This window comes from Oreochromis aureus, linkage group 3, assembly GCF_013358895.1.
Source record: "Oreochromis aureus strain Israel breed Guangdong linkage group 3, ZZ_aureus, whole genome shotgun sequence".
NCBI classification, from domain to species: Eukaryota; Metazoa; Chordata; class Actinopteri; order Cichliformes; family Cichlidae; genus Oreochromis; species Oreochromis aureus.
Window position 1 is genome coordinate 84,688,708 of NC_052944.1, and position 22,617 is coordinate 84,711,324.

The 22,617-nt window shown below is 40.9% G+C and overlaps 2 protein-coding genes across 3 annotated transcripts; both read left to right on the forward strand.

The window, feature by feature from the left end:
• The first annotated feature begins 6,732 nt into the window (after window positions 1–6,732).
• On the forward strand, window positions 6,733–13,548 carry LOC116317721 (sodium/hydrogen exchanger 9B2-like). Of its 2 annotated transcripts, none has more exons than XM_039608243.1 (13): window positions 6,733–6,840; window positions 7,636–7,744; window positions 7,904–8,074; window positions 9,189–9,331; window positions 9,429–9,556; window positions 9,717–9,798; window positions 10,488–10,581; window positions 10,662–10,768; window positions 10,856–11,005; window positions 11,130–11,238; window positions 11,428–11,564; window positions 12,053–12,227; window positions 12,363–13,548. In XM_039608243.1, exons 1-13 carry the CDS (start codon window positions 6,799–6,801, stop codon window positions 12,449–12,451), a joined length of 1,536 nt encoding a protein of 511 aa, XP_039464177.1. In that variant the 5' UTR covers window positions 6,733–6,798; the 3' UTR covers window positions 12,452–13,548. The 2 variants fall into 2 exon arrangements, with proteins under 2 accessions (XP_039464177.1, XP_031592432.2); XM_031736572.2 differs by having other exon boundaries at window positions 12,366–13,548.
• Window positions 13,549–18,242: 4,694 nt separating this feature from the next.
• LOC120434467 (sodium/hydrogen exchanger 9B2-like) lies at window positions 18,243–22,310 on the forward strand. Its single transcript, XM_039602608.1, has 3 exons — window positions 18,243–18,359; window positions 19,837–19,945; window positions 22,126–22,310. The coding sequence occupies exons 1-3, from the start codon at window positions 18,243–18,245 to the stop codon at window positions 22,308–22,310; spliced, it is 411 nt and encodes a 136-aa protein (XP_039458542.1).
• The last annotated feature ends 307 nt before the right edge of the window (window positions 22,311–22,617 follow it).

The following is a 22,617-nucleotide window of genomic DNA, read 5'->3' on the forward strand; positions in this document are numbered from 1 at the left end:
GCACAGTCCCAATAGGCTTACTGCACACAAACAGGTGCACGTTTTTATCAATTGTGCTTCCTTCAACAGCTACCTGGAGTTAGTTGTGTGGATTGTAGAGGGTCCTTTCCCCAATAAATAAATACAGAGAAAGTCTGTTAGCTGACAAAGACTGAGCAACATAAACCACACTTCAACTGCAATTACAATGTGTGAATGTGTTGCTTTGCTTTGCTCGCAAAGTATTTCAATCAGAAGCTCAGTGCTAACAAATATTCTCTGAAAACCCGGGAAATCATTTAAATCCAAGCAAACTGTCTATGAATAGATGAAACCCACGACTCTGCAAAGATCTCATCAAGAACAGAGGTGAAAATAACCTGAAGGTACCACAGAAAAAGACGGCAGTGAGGGTATCATCATTGTTTAGGCCCACTTTGCTGTTCTGCAGTAAAATATATAAACATATGAAGCATTGCTGGTTACTCGCAGTATCAGTGTTGTCTTTTTCCATTACATGCTTTATAGACTATATAGAAAATGTCTACGACTGAAGTAGGCAGTACTTTGATTTTGCCTGGAAGAGCAGTCGAATAATCCATAAAACCCATGAGAGCACAACCAATCACAACACACACATATCGTTTCCATGTATGGATGTTTTCAAATTGAAATGAAAATGCAATTATCAGTTCACTTTCACATTCTGGGTGTTCCTACATTCACCCATCTACCTAATATATAAAAATGTGGGATTTTTTATGAAATATTTGTGTACGCTATATATATACGGCACTCACAGTGGACTATGCAGTGTCACAGCAAACAAAGAGCAGAGAGCCAAGAGTGACAAAGGTCCCTGCATTTTCGTTGTTTCTATCAGGACATATAAAACATAAAACACCAGGACATGACCAGTTAATACATAATACAATATGCACAGTCATGAATACGCTGGCAGTGGTGCTGGTCACATCGCAGGTGCTACATAGAGTCACTACAACAGTCTAAATGAACAGGTTTGCAGGTCCGGGTCACTGCTGTGTGTATCTAAGCAGAGATGCCCAGACTGTTGACTTACAAGGAAGCACCTCACCTGGGAGGCATCCATGAGGCATGATAGTCAGGTCCCTGAACCACTTCAGCAGGCTCCTGTGGATGTGGACAGCCTTCAGAAGCAGCTCATACCTGCAACCACAGCTGACAGACAGGTAAGAGCAGATCGATCAGTAAATCAGAAGCTTTGCATTCACATTCAGCTCTCTCTCGACCACAGATAGTTACAGTGCCCACATTACTGCAGACGCTGCACCGACCCATCCATCCGTCTCCTCCTTTCTCCCTCGCTCACAAACCCCAAGATACTTAAACTCCCTCACTGGGGCAGCATCTTACTCCCAGTCCAGAGTTCTGCTGCCGTCTTGTTGTTCACATCCTCAGTCTGGTAACCGCTGATTCTCCAAGCAAACATCTCAAACAAAACAAAGTAGAACGTCCAAACATCTTGTCTCACTTGGCGAGCATCACAAACAGTATTCTTCACAACTTCCTGACTCTTAAGAAGATAATACCCTGATAGTTTAATAGTTAGTTGCAGAAGCAAACCACTAATCCTCAGATACGGAGTGTGTGCACAGGTGTGGTTTTTGGATCACAAAGCAGTGGTTTCATCGCGCCTCTCAGCTCTGATTTAACTCCTCACATGAACATTTCAGTTTCTACAAAAAGGTCAAAGCTGGCCGTCACCTCAGCACCTGCGCGCGGCGTGTTAACGTCAGGCGTCCAGTGGAAATGTGCAGTCAGTGCTGCATGTGCGCACACACGGACACACACCTGCTATTATGTGTATGATAATGTTTGTGTCTGCTGCCCTGCAGCCTGGCATTAATACAGAGGACTCAGGGTTACTGCGACCTGTGTTCCCATAATGCCAGGCTTTACCACGCGTGTGTGTCTGTGTGTGACGTCTGTCATTCTGCACAGCGACAAACACAACAGAGTTAAAACCGTCTGTTGTTAACACGCGGCAGACACTCGCTTCCTCCGTCTCTTGTTGCTGCTTGATGACTAAGCCGCCAGCTGTGTTTTCCTCTTTGTTCCAGTCACACAGCTTTTCACCAGCTCAAGGTAAGAGCACCAGAAAATAAGAATAATTCAGCTTTTATAGGTACTTGATGGGAAGCGTGCGAGGTTTCAGTGAAGCTGTCAACATTTGTCCTTTTGTTTTGGGTTTACGTGGAGATTTCTGTGATGGGCTGAAAAGACCTGAAGTATTTCAGCTCTGCCTCAGTCATTTATTCATTAACAGAAACTATTCTGGTAAATAGTCTTTTAGTTACATGACTTGGAAATGGAGAGTAGTTGGACTATACTGTTTTACTTTTGCTTACACACAATTAATAAAGCAGTGATGCGCTATAAAGAAGTGTGTTGATCAAGTACTGAGGCCAAGTATTTATTTTACTTGAAATCCGAATTTTCACGCTTTTAAGAGAAACGACTGCATATGAGATTTTACAGGTTACATTTTAAAACCGTTTATTTAAAAAATAATTTCTATAAGAAATAAATTAAAGTTTTCCTGTCTTACTCCTGCATCACTGTATTTCCAGGTAAAACTGCACATTTGATGTAACTTTGGTTTTCTGAAGGCTTCAGTTATTAGTCATGCAGTAGATTAAGAGATTACTGTAAAGGTGGCGTTAAAGATGAAGGATTTCCAAGTGTAAGCTTTTTCTAATCTGTTAAGTCTGGTAATCTATAGTGAGGATTATCAGCATGTTGACAATAACAATCATCAGCTGGCATTAAAACCATCCAAGAGGTTTGTTCAGTTCTAAAAGCTGCTGGAGACTCTCAGGTATTTACTCTTTGTTGGAGAGTCACCTCGCAGATGGTTCTAACCCTATAATCATGAGAATCGTTAAGGGTCACAGGGGCCAAGGTGTGAATCAAGGTGTGGGTCACTAAAGTGAATTTCTTATGAGTCGCTGATCGCTCTACAGTCATGTGAGGCATTAGGAGCACATTGGCCAAGGTGTGAGTGGAGATTAAATTGGATGAGAAGGGATCTCAGGACAGCATTAAGTGGAATTTATGGTGAAGCAGAGGTGGTGCGTTCGCTGTCCACCGCAGTCTTGGGATGGCCTGTCTGCCTGCAAAAAGCTCTGATGTCAGATGGAGGCGGTGCACAAATGGAGGCCTGTATGTGGGACGACCGGCGTGTGCGTCACTCTTGCTTGTACTGCTGTTGGTCCATTCATCAACCGCAGAGAAGAGCGAAGTTATAATGTATAAAGGGTTGCAGCGGGCACTTTTGATTGGTAATAACAATGAAAAGTATCCGTGATTAAAGGTGTTGCTGGGACTAAAGTGCACCTACTTACATGATTACAGGGCGGCTCAGTGAGTCTCTGGACCGCCTGCAGTGTGACTCTCCATGAGCTTTTAGAACTGAAATATCCTCTCAGATGAAATGTGGAACATCTTTATTAAAATTTTAAGAAGGTGAATGAAATAAGGATTTAGATGAGGATTTTCTGAATGGTCACATAAAGCAAACTGACACCGTCCATTAAGACATTTTAATAAGTTTATTTGGGTGCTCATTTTGTTCATTTCCCATGATTTTCATGACATTTTCAATGAGTTCAAAAAACTAAGTATGGGCAGAACACACAAGCATGCTTTCATTGTTGAGTATTCTTACTTGAATAGACTGATTGGACTTCAATAGCATTTAGCATTAAGGACTTTGTTAGTTTGAAGTCAGACTTATTTGAAATATTTAAATGCGGCTCCTCACATATATGAGAAGAAATGCGTGATTGTTTCAGATGATGGACGAAGAGGCCACCAAGCGTTACCTTCGGGTGAGCGACGTTGGGCTGCAGCAGGAACAGGCTGAGGTACCACCGACTGTTCACATCACACAAAACATCCACCTATTAAAACTGACGGGGTGCTTCTTCTGTACCTGTTTTCCCATCTTCTGATGGGTCCACTGTGTTCACGGAGGGATGGCCATTTACAAAGTGTACCAAGAAAATCTCTCCCACACCACTGGCAGCCTGAACAGGTGATGTAAGGCAGGATGGATCCTGCCTTACATCTGACCCTGCCTGAATGTTGCAACAGAAACTGAGACTCATCAGACCAGGAAATGTTTGTCCAACCGTCTACTGTCCAATTTTGATGAGCCTGTGAATTGTAGCTTTAGTTCTTAGCTCTGTGGAGTGCACCCAGTGCAGTCTTCTGTAGCCTGTTAGTTCAACATGCTGTGCATTCAGAGGTGCTCTGCTGCCTGCCTTTGATCTAGTGTCGAAGCAGGCTGACCTCTGACCTCAGTGAGGCATTTTCATCCAGAGACCTGAAGACCACTGGATGTTTTCTGTTTTTCAGATGATTCTCTGTAAACCTTAGAGCTGGCTGTGCGGGAAAATCCCAACAGATCAGCAGTTTATGAAATACTCTGATAACCAAAGTCTCTTTGAGTTTCAGCAGCTCACCTTGAGTCGTCACCATGTGACTTGCTGATGTAATATTTGCATTCATGAGCAGTTGAACAACTGAATAACTGGCACAAGTTTCCTGACTGACAATAAAAAGTGAGTGAGAATAAGGACCAGAGAGACCTGACTGAGCTGTTTTAGCCTCAAAGCCAGACTTAACTATTAACTATGAATATGAGGAATGCAGAGGCCAAAAACCAACAGCCACTCAAAGCAGAGCTGCTAAATGAGCAGGAGTCATTGACCTGGAACTTGAAACGCTGACTGGCTGATGATCAGATGGATGATACCTCTATTTGAGAAAAGAGGGCAGAGGATCTAAGACTAATGATAGTAAATCATAAACTATGTCTGCCATATATGCACTAAACAAACACACACACACAATGTGTGACACTTGAAATACATTAGGTTGACAACACTTTGTGTAAAGCAGGATTTCTTACGCATTTCAGTTTTAATGCAGCGTGTTGATATTTCACTCCTCCACTGTCCACCTCCAGTTGGCCCAGTAAAGGTCATTTTAACCATATAAAGTGAATAAAGGCTGGAGCAGTAACGCTATCAAATGTCACAGTGGACCAATGTATGACAGATCATAAAACAATTAACAGATTTAGAGGTTCTGAACACTGCAGTGGTAGTTACTTTATTGCTCTAACATGTACAGATAAGCTGCTATTTGATCATAAAAAGTTGTTAAGTTCATGAAATTGGATCACCAAACATTAAACACCCGTGTAGTTATTCTGTTCTTAGAAACAAACTCAGCTTTACGTGCATGGCTGTCTGTCACATTTAAGCTGTAATTCACCCATGTGGCTGCCGAGTGTTTAGAAATCATCAAAAGTTCTTCTGAAAACATTAAAGGTTGGATAGATCGTCTCAAAACTGCCAGACCAGACCAACTGGATACCAGCGGACTTTAGACATTAGTGAGTTTCCAGAGCCATAAAATGTTGAATGTTGACATTTTTCATGATCTGTATGTGTGTGTGAGGTGGGGCAGTGTATCTGCTCGTTTAGTGACTGATGGGATGAAACAATAACTCTTTGTCTAGTAAACAGACAAACAGGAGGAAAACAAACTGAGAGGAACAGATGTGCGTTCCTCTTTGACATGTGCTCACTCAGTGTCACGGTGGAGGCGTGGCCTTCCACAGGTTAGTGGGGCAAATGGGCAGACCAACAACAACCAATACCAACACACCATAATGAACACACCCCAGTTTCTTGGCTGCGTTATCTGACTTTTAGGAGGTATGTCAGTAAGGAAGCCATCACATGACCCGATCAGTGATTACACCACACAACTACGTCACAATATTCAATGAAGGTTTTTGACCTTGGTAGTCATACAATATAGTAATGAAAAAAATAATCACTGATAAGTTTTTGCAGCACGAGCCCAATTAATGTACTTGGTTCACAGCAGTTTGGTGCTTCTGCAGCCGTTGTAGTAACCTGCAGGAATGAGGTTACTACATTACAACAGTTGGGCTTGTACCGGTCGGACTTTTAAAGCATGACTCTACTCAAAAACTGCAAAAGCAACTTTGTGGTATTTGGTTTATGGGTGGTGGTTTAAAGAATGGATGGATTTTTAACACTTATGTGACAAACAGAAGAGAGTTGACACCATATGTTATGAGCTTGTTGGCACCTTCCGATTCTCCAAAGATGAGGCTTGTTATATATCTAAAGGGTGACCATAAATTTTTCCATCAGGGCTTTCCAGCTTTGAAATGACCAGCCTGAGGAGATAAGGCTCACAGAAGTATTGGTGTTTTGCTGTGATTGAATCCTTTATGGTCTTTTACTGCCTTTGATTGTCTTTTTGAAATCAGCTTTCAAGTATTTTACAGTGCTCTGTTTTTGGTGTTTCTTCCATACCAGTTTTATTTCCCTTTATTTGTTTTGTTGGTTTTCCTATTTCTTTCTTTTTACCTCATCACTTAAATGTTATAATAACATGATTACTATTTTTTAAAAGATCTCTGAACACGAACAAAGTCCTGCATGTCTAAATCAGCAGTTCTTTGCCAACTTTTAAGGAAAATCTGGGAAGTATTGAGGAAAACATAAGGAGCAAACAGAGTAACTTCTAGGGCCTTAGTAATTCGTTGACCACTAATGCTTCAAGAGGTTTGACTGAAGAGGACAAAACCCTACAGCCCATGTCTCTAAACCCATTCTCTCTCTCTCTCTCTCTCTCTCTCTCTCTCTCTCACTTTTGAACACATGCACGTTTCTGGTAAAGGTAGGGAGTAAAGTTCAGGCTGGTCAAGAGGACAGAGAGATCACCGTCATGCCCCGGAGGAAGACGGAGGAGCCGGACGACACGACCACGGTGAGTGTGATTCACCTCTGAGCTCTGAGAAAGGCCGTCTATTTATAGAAAACATATGCAAGTGTTGGGGCTCTGTAATTTTTAAGGTTTAGACTGAATGTAGGTGGACACATGAGCACTGCAGCTAACCTCTGGGCAGTGGGCTCTACTCTACATGTGAAAATATGTGTAAAAAACACTTTGGAGTCAGAGTGAAGGAGACCACGGGGAAGGCCCAGCATGCACACAACCAAAAAAAAAAGACCATGCATTGTTGTTATTAAGGCAGTTTCTACCCATTTACTGGGAATTTTCCTTTCCAAATGTTATAACATAAGAATTCCAAGGACAAAATTCATATAAGACACTTAATTTGAAAGGTAACACCTTATAGTTACTGAATCTGTGCTCTTTTAGCAATTACAGATGGATCGAACACAACCTCACTCTAATGAAACCTCAGCAACCTGGTTGTAGTTGAGGGTTTAAAGTTCTCATGAATGTTAATGATAATGAAGTTTGTGGTTTAGGCATAGGAATACTATGTAGGTACTGCTCTGACCGAGAGAAAGGCCAGTATAAAAATGGAAATGAAAAAATGTATATTTCCCAAACAGTTGGTCAGTGGTTGCTAGAGGTGCTCTTCTGCATGTCTGCAAAATGAAAACGTTTTTCTTGACAGACAAATGTTCTACATTTGGCAATAGTTCAGACAAGCTGGCGTCTTCTGTGCAAACTACTGGTGTCTGCAGCAATCTGTTGCTGTGACCAAATGAATGATGAATATGAGAAACTGAAAAACATTTGTATGAACAGATGAAGACGCCATCATCTGACTCTTCCTCCTCCTGCTGCGCGCCCTGTATCAGTCTGAAGGACAGATGTCCTCGACCTCGGGGAATCATCAGCCTGCTCATCACCAAAGGTAACGAACACTCATGATGTCTGTGTGTTTGTATAAAGGTAAAATCCTCAACTATGTGTCTTCATTAAATACTCTACCTGACCAGCAGCACTGTGTAAATGTGTCCTGTCAGAGAAACAGACAAACTGATTCTTAATGGGATGTTACATCTGCTTGCAGTGTGTTTGTTTGCTCTGCTGTTCGGAGTCGTCTGGTCCATCACAGGAAGAGAGTGTTTACCTGGAGGGAACCTGTTCGGCATCATCATCCTCTTCATCTGCTCCGTGCTGGGAGGGAAGCTGGTGGGAATGATCCAGCTGCCCACACTACCCCCCTTTCCTCCACTGCTTGGTACGGCCCAATCACTCATTCCTTTTATAGTTTAAGCTAGTATAAAGTCTGTGTTAAGAGCCTCTGATGTAGATCTTCCCAGCAGTTATGCTCGTGTGTCTGTGTCGTGCTGCAATATGCAGCATAAACAGCAGAGGGTGGTTTGTGCTCTCTCTTGTTCATCCATTCTCCTTGACTCAATTAAAAGAGAAAATGGTGACATTAGAAGTAAGCAAAAATGCAAAGGTGGAAGCACTGGACCAATCACTGCTTTGAGGAGACGTAGGTCCATTTGATGATGATTTAATAAGACAAAGTGATTAGGTAGAACTTTACAATACAGCATGTGACTGTAATTCCCCTGGAATCAAATGTGTTCTCTGTGTGTTTTATCTGAAATTATGATTAAATTATATTTACCTACAAACACAATTCAAGTTTTTTGAGAAATAATTACAATGCAAGTAAATCAAAGTTGACCATATTTTCCGGTTTATTTACCAAAAAAGGTTAAAAAATCGCACTCCTTCATCATAAATATGAAAATATGTGAAAAGAAGAAAATCCACTACTTTTTCATTTTTTGTAATTTTCCTAAAGTCCTTTTGCTAGGATAGGATAGGACAGTTTTGATCGTTGAAGAGTGTTTGTGTTGGCTCCATCATTATCAGATGGGCCTCTGCCATTCAGTGTTTCATTGCATTTGTGTATTTTTTCTTGTAGGAAAGGGAGAAAAATCCTTCTCATATGTTTTGTGATATAAAGGGCCATTTGAACAGTGATACACACCAACATATTGCATAATAAGAAATCAAAAAGGCAAAGCGAATCCCCTTAATAATAAAGCCTGCATCTCTAAAAGTACAGCATGGTGTAAATTACTTAAATATTGATACACTACTTAAAATTACTATAATTTTTTTTTTAATTCCAGTAAAACATGAATTGTTACCCCTTTATTCTAACATACTGTATTTGCCAGGAAGCATTTGTAGATAAATAGAATTTAATTGTAATTTCAGATGCATGTTGAATCATTGTATTTTAAAGTGCTAGCACAGATTATGTTAGCTGGGGTTCTTACAAGTATGGCAACCATGTAAAAACCTGTGTATGTGTGCGCGCATGTGTGTAGGTATGCTGCTGGCGGGTTTGCTATTGCGTAATGTTCCTTATGTAACGGACGCCATCTTCATCGACACTCACTGGTCTGCAGCTCTGAGGAACATCGCCTTGTCCATCATCCTTACCAGAGCTGGTCTGGGGCTCAACCCTGAGGTACACGAAAATTTAAATATCAGTCTAAGTTCCTGACATGCTGATAGTTACACACAGAAAATCAGATGCAGTCTCTTAAATCTGTGTTTGCATGCAGGCTTTAAGTCGACTGAAAGCAGTGTGCGTACGTGTTGCAGTTGGACCCTGTATGGTGGAAGCCTGCATTGTTGCTGTGGTTTCTCACTTCCTGCTGGGTCTGCCATGGGTTTGGGGTTTCATACTGGGGTAAAGTATACACACACACACACACACACACACACACACACACACACACACACACACACACACACACACACACACACACACAGCCATTTCTTTCTGTATGACTGGATTCAAAGTAAGTAAAGCGACTCTCATTGTGCCTGTGATATTTGTGTTTGTGCAGTTTTGTACTGGCTGCCGTTTCTCCAGCAGTTGTTGTTCCTTCAATGCTGCTCCTGCAGAGAGAAGGATATGGAGTGGAGAAGGTAAATTGTCACCCGCTACTATCATCACCACATTTGACTGATGAAAGGTTCATCCTGCCAGAAGGGGCAGCATATAGGTGGAGAAAGAGATGAGGCTGAGATAAGTCTATAGAAATGAGACATCATGTGTGTAGGCTTATGCAGAGCAAGTATAAAATAAAAATAACAGCAGAACCACCTGCAGGACTGTAAACATAACATAACAATTGACACCATTAATAAAATCAATATAGGGGCCTCTAGAGATCCTCGAGCTCCATCAACACATTCTCAGTGATTGCTAAGCTTCCTAATCATGCTCTACCCCCTTTACAAGGACCCACAGTGGTCCTTAATACCTCACACAAAGTTACTAAAGCCAGCTTAAGCGCCACTTGAACCTTTGATAGGATACTGATTAAGTAACAATACTCTTCTAAAAGAGTTGTACACCTTATTGGTTTTCACAACAACCCCAATACCTATAATACACCACTAGAATCCCTTCAGCTATTTCTCAAAGCGTTTAATCACTTCAAGTCTATTTAAAGGAAGGGAAAGCCCTAAACCGTCACCAGAAAGATCTAGGGCTCCTCCAGGTTGGACTAATAGTAAAGCTCCACAAACCCAAGAGCTTCCATGGGAGTCAAGAAAGATCAAGTGTTCTGCTCTAATATTAATCTCTAATGTCACTGTGTGTTGTTCTTCAGGGAATCCCCACCCTCCTGATGGCTGCTGGAAGCTTTGATGATATTCTCGCTATAACAGGATTCTCTACTTGTTTGGGAATCGCCTTCTCTACAGGTCAGACAAAATGTTTTTGTCCTGTGCTGTTCAGTTTATTCTTTTCTAGTCTACATGGTCTGGTTGTGTTTGTCCTGCAGGTTCTACATGGATGAACATACTGAAGGGTCTGCTGGAGGTGGTGGGAGGCATCGTAGCTGGTATGATCCTGGGAATGTTCTTGTACTGCTTCCCCAGCAATGACCAGGTTTGACATTATTTTTATATTAATATGATTTTTCCTTTTTTTAATTGTTCATAAAATGTGTCTTTAATATCTTGTGTCTGATCGCAGGAGGATCTGGTCTTGAGGAGGACCCTCATGTTGCTGGGTCTGTCCACATTTTCAGTCTTCTTCAGTCATGTTATTGGTTTTGCTGGAGCTGGAGGTCTCTGTACACTGGTGCTGGCTTTCCTGGCAGCACTGGGCTGGAAGACTGAAAAGGTAACATATATCAGGATCACTTTAATCCCTTGGATTTTTTCATGTTTAGCCTAAATCAACATGTTTTTTAATGGCTGGCACCATGGAATGTGGTTAATCCAGGTATCTCTAACTTCGCAATCAGGCACCAGTAGCAGAAATGGTGGGCCGGTCATGGGATGTATTTCAGCCACTCCTGTTTGGTCTGATTGGAGCTGAGATCACGATTAAAGCACTCAGCCCAAGTACTGTGGGTAAGAACATTATATTAATGCATATTTCAGTTAGACTTTGCTCCATTTGGGTCTAGATGTTGTTCTCAGTTACCAGGAGCCCAGCGGACCCAGTAATCAAAGAGCTTTAACCTGTGGAGCAAAACATTTCACTGCTTCAAAAAATTTAAAATATTGGTTTCCTCTTTGTTGTTGTGTCTATGCCCTTAGGTCTGGGTATGGCCTGCATTCTTGTTGGTCTGGTGATCCGTCTACTTGTCACCTTCCTGTTGGTTCATTATGGAGGATTCAACTTAAAAGAGAAGCTCTTCATTTCTGTGGCCTGGCTGCCTAAAGCTACTGTGCAGGTCTGTGAGTGTGTAAACCTGATATTAGACTGCTAGAAGATTTTCATTTTTCAAGAACAATGTACTCGACTTTATTAAACCAGAACTAGAAGCACCTCAGACTTATCCAGAAATTTCTGCATAAAGCCTCTAAACACTCTTAAAATGCCACTGGTGGTCAAAACAGCTACTAAAATTATCCACACAAATCATATAGATTTTTCTTTGGAACCACTGAAATCATTAGATTGTACTGGTGTTTATTACAGCTACCTACATGGCTCCTGAATTCTCTTTATTGACTTCGAAAACCTAAATTACTACAACAATCACGCAAAGAAGTTCTAGTTCGCCATTAGTTATGATCTAAAGGCCTTTAGATCTAGATGACTAAGAACTAAAAAAGTACCGTTGTTTCCCTTAAAACCACCTCTGTGATTTTAATGATACAAGCCTTCATTGTTAATCTGCACTTCAACTGAGCAGTTATTTATGTCTGTATGTGCTAGGCTGCCATTGGCTCCAAGGCGTTGGACATGGCGAGGGAGGAAGGGGACGAGGCCTTAATTAAGTTTGGTTTGGACGTGCTAACATTAGCGGTGTTAGCCATCTTGACCACAGCTCCAGTTGGTGCACTGGGTATCGGACTGGCAGGACCCCGTCTCCTGGCCCGGCAGGTCAAAGGTCAGCAGGCATACACATCTACACAGTGTGTAGTGGCTTCATAATTTTACTCTTAAATCACTGAACAGTGTCAGGTGTAGTCATATATAAACAACAAATGTCTTTTCTTCCCCTTTCTAAAAATCCTGACCTCAGCAGAAGAGACAGAAGGTGAAGCTACACCATCTTACCGCAACGGGGTTGTTCAAGAAAAAGACAATGGGACTCTCGAGAGCAAGCTATGAAGCTTCTGAGTGGAAAAACTGACTATATATATAAATTGTATATACAATATATAGATATGTCCACACATTATGTAAATCATAAACAGAATTTAGCTGCAGTTCATTTATATATACTGGCTGTCAATATCTTCTATTTTCTCATATGCTCAGGTTAGAAACTATAAATGTGCAAATGTTTATATTTTTGTTAGGCTATTAATAGTAAAGTAAGAGAAACTGCCGCTTGTGTCAATTATAATATCCCATCATGTCCTTCGTAGTGTTGTGTAGTGTACTATATTGATATTTATGCACTTTGGTAAAATGCAATGATTAATTTTACATTACACTAAGCAGATTGTGTTATCAGCTCATTAGCAGTGACAGAATCTATATTATGAATTAATTTCTGGCTAGCTAGTGTTAACATAAGCTAAAACATATTTGCCACACCAGGTTTCATTTTCTTACTTCATTTTTTATTTTCTTCTGTTTGTCTGTTGCATAAGTGAAGTACAGCTGAGGTCATTCATCATATGGGGACTGGCAAATAGTTTAGCTAGCATGCTAATCTGACGTGTTGGGGTTTAGATATGGTGGAGTAACAAAGTTGATGCTGGAAGTCAGGTCTTTAAACTGACATCACATTCTACAACAAAAAACCAAAATCCTTTCTGGTGTCAGGTTTGGTTATAAAAAGCTAAAATGTTCATTTTTACTGTTGTGTGTGCTTAAAACATGGTTATTTACAAAAACAAATACTGGATACAGATTAAGTAATTAATGGCAGTAACAGATAGTATACTGTTAGCCTCATTAAACAGCATCAAATGTGGAAGTGACTAATCTTTACTGGTAATCTACTGTCTAATGACATTTTCAAAGATATATTAATATATTCTTAGATAATATTCATACAAAATATTCCGAATGTTCATCTTTAAGACAGACTTCATTACATGCATCGCTGCCAGCCTGGAAGCTTGTATCAGTAATCATGTAATCATTAAGCATGCTGTAATTATTTTCTGTGTCATTGTGATCAGCTGTAATTTACATGTGCAGCTTTAATTCAAAGCTCAATAAATATTTATCAATAAAGTCAGAATATTAAAAAAGGTTTCTCTTTTGTATACATCAAGACTACATGCTATTTACTTAAGTTATGGCAGCTAGAACCACACAATTCAGTCTTAATTGGTAAACATAATATAACTAAGGTTTTAGGTTCTGCTGGGATCACATGACGTACTAATAAATTCTCAAAGTTATGACACACGTACAGATCCTGACCTGTTTATGAGCTCACATGGCCACATTCACCACAGATGTCAGTGTGTCATAATTCTTAGAGCACAGTTATCTACAGTACCAGCCTGCACCACGCCTGGATCCATGCTTTTATGTTTATGCCAAATTCTGACCCCAACATTCGGATGTTGCAGCACAGACTCTTCAGACCAGGTGTTGTTTTTCCAGTGTTTGATTGTCACACTTTGTGTCTGGCCAGTGAGTCTGTTGAGCATTTACCATTTCTCCTTCACTCTGTGGTTCAACTGATCCAAATGATTCTACCTAAGATTACGTTGGTGATTATGAAGGTAAGATCTCCTGATGCTTTTCCTCTCAGAGGCTGGATGTGTGTTTTGGATTTTCTACTGAAAAACTAATGATAGTCCCATGATTGGTATCAAGTTGGTCCTAAAGATGAAAAACATGACATGTACTTTAGTTTCTTACTCAAATCCTTGTCCACCAGCTGCTGCATGAACACACTGAAATTTAATGGATGTGGAATGAGCCATTTAACAGCCACCAAGTTTCAAGCAACTCATCTAGAGCTGGAGTTTTATTTTAACTGTGTAAATGGGCCTAAGCCTAATGAGGGATTCATGGCAGCATTGTGTTTCTTTGCAAAAGTATTTGGTTAAAAGAGTGAAGGATTCTATAGCCAGCCATGTCTGTGTGCAGTCAGAAAAACCCCACACCCATACAAACCCAGTGATAATAGTATCCATTGCTTTATGCAGATTGTTTTGTTTGTTTGTTTGTTTGCTTTTTGAGTAGATGTTGTGAACAGGAAAAGAGCAAAAGCCGAGTTAATGCTAAGGGACAAAAGCGTACTGCAAATTGTGAAAAACAAGTATGGTGGGGATATGATTAAAATGCAATAATGCCACCTAGAGGAATTGGCCTGTATTTGTATAGCACTTTACTTAGTCCCTAAGAACTCCAAAGCGCTTTACACGTTCAGTCACACACACATTCACACACTGGTGATGACAAGCTACATTGCAGCCACAGCTGCCCTGGGGTGCACTGACAGAGGCGATTTTCAAACAAACCAACTAGAAGATGAAGATACACAGAGGCAGTCTGGTTTCAGTATTAAGATACCCTTTAATATATTAGCTTTTTTCCTTAAACAATTTCAGCATGGATCACAATAAAAGATGAGTGTGGGAGGGCCATCCTGTAATGGAGTCCTAAATTACGCAAAACAGCCTAATATTGAGCTGGACTAACAGCGATTAGACCATTAGAGGAAAATCACATTGTTAGGTTCATTTTGATCAATGTTATCATTGTTGTACTTTACATTTGTAAACCTTGCCTTAAACTGCATGTTTAGATATTCTTCTGTGTAGGGGAAGCAATTGGCTATAGTGTTAAACTGCAGGCAGATTCCAATCTAAAGGTTCTGGTTGTCTTATCTGGTAAAGGATGGTCACTCCTGGCCATTCAGGAGCTCATCTGTGTTTGTATATGGTGAACCATTAAAGTTAAGCCATATAAAGGGTGAGAGGAGATGACCCTTTGTGATCAGCAGGATGTCATACACACACACACACACACACACACACACACACACACACACACACACACACACACTGCTTTAACTGTTATGACACACTATTTATGGTTTTACAATGGGGGGTTGTGTCATTTCAAACGGGGGGCCTGCAAGCGCAGACCCAACATTTATGTACCAAAGAAGAAAAAAAAACAAAAAATTAAAAAATACCCTAAAATTTTACACCCAAGGTGCTGTGCAACAAAAGCAGTGTGGAAGAGGACTCCACCACCAGAGATGTCCCATGAGTACTGGCTTTTCCTCGGTCACTGCAATAAAAAACAAACAAACATAGCAAAAACAAGAACCACTAAAATCTCTACTCCAGCAAATCAGTTAATCCGCAAACAGGGCATCAAATAAGCCATTACACCGCATATTCATCCTCTATCCTCCGTGATAGAGGAGGACGAGCATACGGCCACATTTTTTAATATTTCTGTCATATTCGTGCGGGGGTCTCATGTAATATTAGTACCAAACCATTATCACACAGCTACAACTAATGGGTTTCAGCCCAGACTACAAAAAAATCCCACACATACTAGTAGCATGTAAAACCAGCACTGGGACATACAGATAAACACTGTTTGTCTCCAAACTTGCAGTGTTGGTCTTAGATATCATTTTCAAATATCTCAAGTTAGATTCAGAACCATCCTGAGTCTCATAACAAACACAAAGAGACATGTGTGTTTCCTGGTTCTGCTCGTTAACTTCTGCTCGTGTTGTTGTTTTTGGTGTTGATGTGTACGGCTGGCAGCAGGAGAGCTGCAGCCGTTGAATGTACTGTTACAGCAACCGTGTGATTACTATAAGGGTGGACAGCGTGCCCCCCGGGGTGAGCTGGAGGCTGGCGCGCAGGAGGGACCACACTTAAATGAACATAAAAATAGTGCTAAGTAGATAGATATATACATGAATGCAAGTAGTGATCAGTGCCAAACATGGAATGATGCAGTGAACACAGTGTAGGGTCATGTGTTTGTGGTGCGAACAGTCATATGGTTATTGTTCATGAGTCCAACAGCAGAGGGGAAGAAACTGTTTTTATGGCGAGAGGTTCTCGTGCGAATGGACCGGAGCCTCCTGCCTGGGGGGAGCAGGTCAAACAGACTGTGTCCAGGGTGAGAAGGGTCAGCTGTGATCCGGGCTGCACGCCCCAGTGTCCTTGAGGTGTACAGGTCCTGCAGAGATGGGAGTCTGCAGCCAATCACCTTCTCAGCAGAGCGCACAACACGCTGCAGTCTCTGTTTTTCCCTGCTAGTGGCTCCAGTGTACCACATGGTGATGGAGGAGGTGAGGATGGACTCGATGATTGCAGTGTAGAATTGCATCATTGTCTGTGTTCGCAGCTTGGATTTCTTCAGCTGCCTCAGGAAGTACATCCTCTGCTGGGCTAGAAGCGGGCGATGGGGGTATGTGGCGGGGCATGTTCTGTGATGCCACTGCAGTCTTGGTGGTGGTGATGTGTACAGCTGGCAGTGGGAGAGCTGCAGCCGTTGAATGTACTGTTACAGCAACCGTGTGATTATTGTAAGAATAAATGATGCTGTGAACCATGAAAAAGCCATCGGGTCTGCCGTGGTGGCAATCTTTGTTTTGTTTTGTTCTTTATCTTAAGTGCACGCAAACCAAAAAAAATTTAAAACAAATACTGTTGATAAACTATAATACAAAAATTACAATTAAAATTCTCAACAACAAAAACAACTGGTAAAAACATAATTAATATGTAAAGAACTTAACAACCCCCAAAATGTCTAAGTCACGTGACGTGACAGCGCAACACCGAAACATAACATTTGGGGAGAGGGAGCAAAGTGTGACTGCTCTTCGCTGACACAGCAGCGGTGAGTCCAGCGACCTGGCTGTTTCGTCTTTGCCGAAAGCACAGCGTTGTAAACAAGCAGAACTCAAAGTAAAGAATCAATCTCACCAGGCTAGTATCGATCCGATACCGATGCCGACTTGGTATCGATACTATTGATATTTGCTTCGATGTTTGCCAAAACTCATCAGAACATGTATCTAGTACCTAGTGTATCTTTTTAAATATCATTTGTTACTTTTCAAATTCTATATTTATTAAGTTATGCAGGCTTATTTGCACAACAAGGCTAAATAATTATATAAACTTTTCTGAATCTAAATAGTCTACAGTCATCGCCAAACTTTTGGCAACGTTGTTTCAGTTGTTTCTGTGATTCAGTGAAACAAGCACTTCATACGTTTCAAAGGCTTTTATCGACAGTTACATGACTTGTATGACAAGAGTCAGTATTTGCAGTGTTGGCCCTTCTTTTTTAGGACCTCTGCAATTCGACTGGGCATGCTCTCAATCAACTTCTGGGCCAAATCCTGACTGATAGCAACCCATTCTGTCATAATCACTTCTTGGAGTTTGTCAGAATTTATGGGTTTTTGTTTGTCCACCTGTCTCTTGAGGATTGACGACAAGTTCTCAATGGGATTAAAATCTGGGGAGTTTCCAGGCCATGGACGCAAAATTTCAAAGTTTTGTTCCCCGAGCTACTTAGTTATCACTTTTGCCATCCATCGTGCTGGAAAATGTGTTTCTTACCTCTTACTTTTATTTTTATTTAATTACCATCTCTAAAGAGATCTCTGAACATGAAAAATCTGTAAATCACATTATCATGTTATGTTTTTACCTTTTAAGAAGTTGTTGTTGTTGCTTTTTTTTTTTTTTTTTTTTTTTTGAAAATGTTAACAGCAATTATATGGAGTAAATTTTAGCGTCTTAAAACTTCTTGACCATGAAATGCACCCACTTTAAGCGGTTTGGCAAGAAGAGGATAAAGGACACCACCTTACTCACAGTCCATGTCTCTAACCCAGTTAGCTCTACACACACACACACACACACACACACACACACACACACACACACACACACACACACACACACACACACACACACACAGGTGCATACACATGCGCATGCACCTGTTCCTGGTAAAGGTAGGGAGTAAAGTTCAGGCTGGTCAAGAGGACAGAGAGATCACCGTCATGCCCCGGAGGAAGACTGAGGAGCTGGACGGCACGACCACGGTGAGTGCTTGATGAGCCACCCTTGAAAGGCTATTTATAGAAAACATATGCATGTGTTGGGGTTCTTCTTGCTCCAGATTTTGTGATTATAAAGGTTTAGGCCAAATGTATGTGGACAGATGAGCACTGCAGCATTAATCACCCAAAAGTCCTGGAGCCTATCCCAGCTGTCTTATAATGCAACCTCTAAGGGGTTTGTCAGCAACCTGGTGATAGTTAAGGGTTTAAGATGCCACCTGTGTTAGTGGTAATAAAGTTTCTGGTTTAGGCTGTGTGGCACATAATGCTGGGCATACACTGTGCGATTTTTGGCCCATTTGAGCTGATTTTTCAGACATGCAATCGTTTTGGGGATCTGCCCGTGCTTCGCCTTCATCGTGTGTCGTGCATCGTGTAGTATACATGGAGTAACGAGAAGGGATTAACACCTCACGACCAACTCCCGATCATCAATCGTTTGGTCGTAAGAAAATCAAACCTGTTTGAAATCCTGTCGGCCGTCAGGTGTCACCGCAGCCTCTCACACTGCGCACGCGCAAACACAGAAATGAAAGTGAAAAGACGGAGCAGCACAGCAGTGCAGCGTGTGATCTGGACACAAGCGATGGAGGCACAACTTGTAGTACTTTGAAAAGCTCATCTGAACAATTTCGATGTAGCCTCAAAAAATTATCATGACCACAACAACCATAAAAATTGTTGGATTTACATTGCTGCTCAATCACAGCTGCCTGGTTAATGTTTTTCATTAGCAATTTAGCAAAGTTGATGGTGGTGGTGTCTGTGTGAGTGAAAGACAGAGAGGGAGAAAGAGGGAGAGCGACCGAGCGACGGATTTTGTGTTATAAGCTTCATGTTATGGACGCACAGTGTGAGCACTCAGGTCGTATCAGAGCATCGGGCTGTATAGTGTGAGACCCTGCATCGTGACCTATGAACTTCTAAACCCTGCGAGTCAGTTGTGCAAAAGCAGAGTAGAAGCTGAATAACACGACTGAAGAAAAAAAACTTGCACAGTGTATGCCCAGCTTAAGACATAAAGACTGGTTGGCAATGTTCTGGAAATGATCAATTGCTAAAAAAATGTATTTCCCCATCGGGTTGGTGGGTGGTAGCAGGAGGTAGTAACTATGAAACTGGTTGCTAAAGGAAGCAGTTGCTAGCAATCTCTACCTGAAATTTGTTGCAACTTGTGCTCTTTTTCAGTTGGGAGTTGCAATGAAAAGGCACAATTTTTACTTGAAAGACAAATGTCCTATGATTGGCAATATTTCAGACAAGGTGGAGTCTTCTATGCAAACTGCAGTAATCTGTTGTGATATTTTTTCCCTAGCATTTAGTGGTTGCCATGGCGTTACCAGGAAATATCTAGGCAAGTGTGATCCAATTATCTGACTTATGATCAAGTCAGATAATTGGACCTTAATTAATATTAAATAAAAATCAAAAACAGGAAAAAAAATCTGTGTGTGGACAGATGACGATGCCCTCATCTGAGTCGCCCTCCTCATGCTGTGCGTCCTGTATCAGTCTGAAGGACAGATGTCCTCGACCTCGGGGACTCATCAACCTGCTCATCACTAAAGGTAACAAACAGAATACAACATATTGTGAGAATTATCAGCCCAAGGACCAGAGGTGGGTCGAGTATCCAAAAAATGTAGCATTACCTTAAAATATTATTACTCAAGTGAAAGTGAAAAGTAGTCATCAAAAAAGTTACTCAAGTAAGAGTAAAAAAGTAGTTGGTGAAAACACTACTCAAGTAGTGAGTAACTGGTTGTAATGTCCGATTTATTTTTTAAATAAATGTTATCAGACAAACAAATATAAATGTATAAATTTTAGTATGTTCAAGTAGAATATATGTAAAAACATCAACAAAATAAGGCACAACAATTCTAATTTCCAGATTTCAGTTTTTCACAACATAAAGCTTTTTTAATCAATATCTACAGTAAATAATATAAATATATAAACAGTGCAAACCACTTCCAGTGACAAGATATGCTGTAAACGTTATATTCATTATTGCTCCAAATGGCACAGCAGCCTCAGAGAAAACATTAGAACGCGGCATCTTGAACATATGTACATACAAGGCAGCTCAGTTTACCATAAGTTGTATGGGTGTACATCTATTTCTGCATATTTAGCAAAAATGTGCCATTTCTTCACTCAGTGAGGTGATGATTAAGCTTCAGCAGCAGTTTGCTCTCAAGGTTCTTTCTGTGAAGCTGTAACTGTTTAGCAGTGAACAGGAGTCCTGCATGACTAAGAAGTCCTTCACAAGCTCCAGATGCAGGAAGAGCTGTATTGACTTTGATCGACAGCTTCTTGATGTGAGGAAAGCCATGCAATAGAGCCACACCTCTAGTGATTGGGCATGAAAGGTACCTCTCCAGCTCCCTGCTTCTGGCGTTCCTGGCCCAATGGATCCATCATCTTAGTTGGTTAGGCTGCTGTTTGCGCTGGCCTCATCCAGCTCTGAGTCTAGGTGATGTCTGATGAAGTTGAGACCTGTGGAAAGATGTATGGTTTTCAAAAGAATTAGGTCTAGGCATTATAGTGCTGTATAGACTGCCAAGCTCCAGCTGTTTGGCATAAAAATTTGATCACACTGGAGATGTTTTTTACTAACTCTTGTTGAAAAACAAAATCTTGTCCTTCATATCCCGCACAAACAATTTTCAATGAATTCCAGATTAAGTTCAAAATAAGAACACGTGCAAGGCTAACAAGTGCTAGCCAATATATCCTCCCCGCACTGTTTGGCTGTTACTTGCAGACAATTTAAACTAAACAAGTTGCTGTTTCACATAATATACCCTGTCAACCGAAGTATTGTCTTCTGATTTAACAGTTAAAGCAGCAGAGATAATGAACTCTAGGTTCATTATCCAGGCTAGCTGTTAGCTTATAGCTCACGATAGCTAACCAGCGAGCAGTTAAAAGCTGCGGAAACAACACCCACAAATGTATCTCACTACAATTTACCATCACTATAACCACAGCTAAAAAGATATTTAGAGTAAATGTACCGCAACACGTTTCCTCAGGTTACATGAGTTGAGTTTTTTCACACTGAAAAGTCAGTTCGTTTTGGCTCGCACTGAAGACAGCAACACTGAAGACATAGTTGTTCTTTTGTACTGCTTTTAAGTGATACAATCTTTGTATACGAGGCCAAGAGTGTTCATCCTCTTCAGTTCTAGCGGAGACAGTTGACTCTGCCATGTTTTCATGTGTTTCTTCTTTCCGCGTGTCCACTACTTTAAAATGCTTGGGCCGCTCTGCCTGCCACAGTTTCAAACTGGTCATGTGACTGCATGGCCACATCTGATTGGTAAAAGATTGGTAAAAGAGTTACAGGAAAGTCCACTGGTGGCATGATCCATTATTAGCAGTATTATGTAATGTGTGAAATTAATCTTTTTTTTTTTTTAAGTAACGAGTCATGAGTCGACATGTGGAAACAGGCAACGAGTCAAATATTGCCAAATGTAGTGGAGTAAAAGTATTGTTTCTTCTTCACAAATGTACTCAAGTAAAAGTAAAAAGTATTGTGCAAAAAAAAGTACTTTAAAAGTACTTTAAAAGTACTTTTTCTTTCAAAAGCTTACTCAAGTAAATTTAATGGAGTAAATATAACTCGTTACTACCCACCTCTGACAAGGACCAGCAGCACTGTGAATATGCGTACTATCAGAGAAATAGAAAAACTCTATAACTTAACGAGTTTAAAAGATTTCACGTCTGCTTGCAGTGTGTTTGTTTGCTCTGCTTTTCGGAGTCGTCTGGTCCATCACGGGAAAAGAGTGTTTACCTGGAGGGAACCTGTTTGGCATCATCATCCTCTTCATCTGCTCCATGCTGGGAGGGAAGCTGGTGGGAATGATCCAGCTGCCCACACTACCCCCCTTTCCTCCACTGCTTGGTACGGCCCAGTAACTTATTGTCTTGTAGTCTAATCCAGATTAATAGAGGTTATGTAAAACTTAATAAATACTTTCTGTGTTAAATGTATGTAGAGCCTACGGTGTAGTCCATGCAAGTTCCCAGCGTTTATACTCGAGCGTTGTTATGTGCTGCAATTATGCAGCTAGAACACTAGGGGGTGCTGGGATTTCTCTCTTTGAGAATGACCCATTCTCCATCAATTCATCCAATCGATTTCAGTCAATTTTTTGCATTATAAATATGTTCTACTTTCAGGGGTGTAAGCAATATTATGTAGCGGCTGTGTGAAAAGCACAAA

Excerpts from the sequence above, each read along its gene's own strand:
- LOC116317721 (XM_039608243.1), top strand. The coding sequence starts at position 6,799 with ATGCCCCGGAGGAAGACGGAGGAGCCGGACGACACGACCACG. Across the intron at positions 7,745-7,903 it reads CAGCCTGCTCATCACCAAAG|TGTGTTTGTTTGCTCTGCTG; the intron begins GTAACGAACACT and ends ATCTGCTTGCAG. Across the intron at positions 11,239-11,427 it reads ACTCAGCCCAAGTACTGTGG|GTCTGGGTATGGCCTGCATT; the intron begins GTAAGAACATTA and ends CTATGCCCTTAG.
- LOC120434467 (XM_039602608.1), top strand. The coding sequence starts at position 18,243 with ATGCGCATGCACCTGTTCCTGGTAAAGGTAGGGAGTAAAGTTCAGGCT. Across the intron at positions 18,360-19,836 it reads AGCTGGACGGCACGACCACG|ATGACGATGCCCTCATCTGA; the intron begins GTGAGTGCTTGA and ends GTGTGTGGACAG. Across the intron at positions 19,946-22,125 it reads CAACCTGCTCATCACTAAAG|TGTGTTTGTTTGCTCTGCTT; the intron begins GTAACAAACAGA and ends GTCTGCTTGCAG.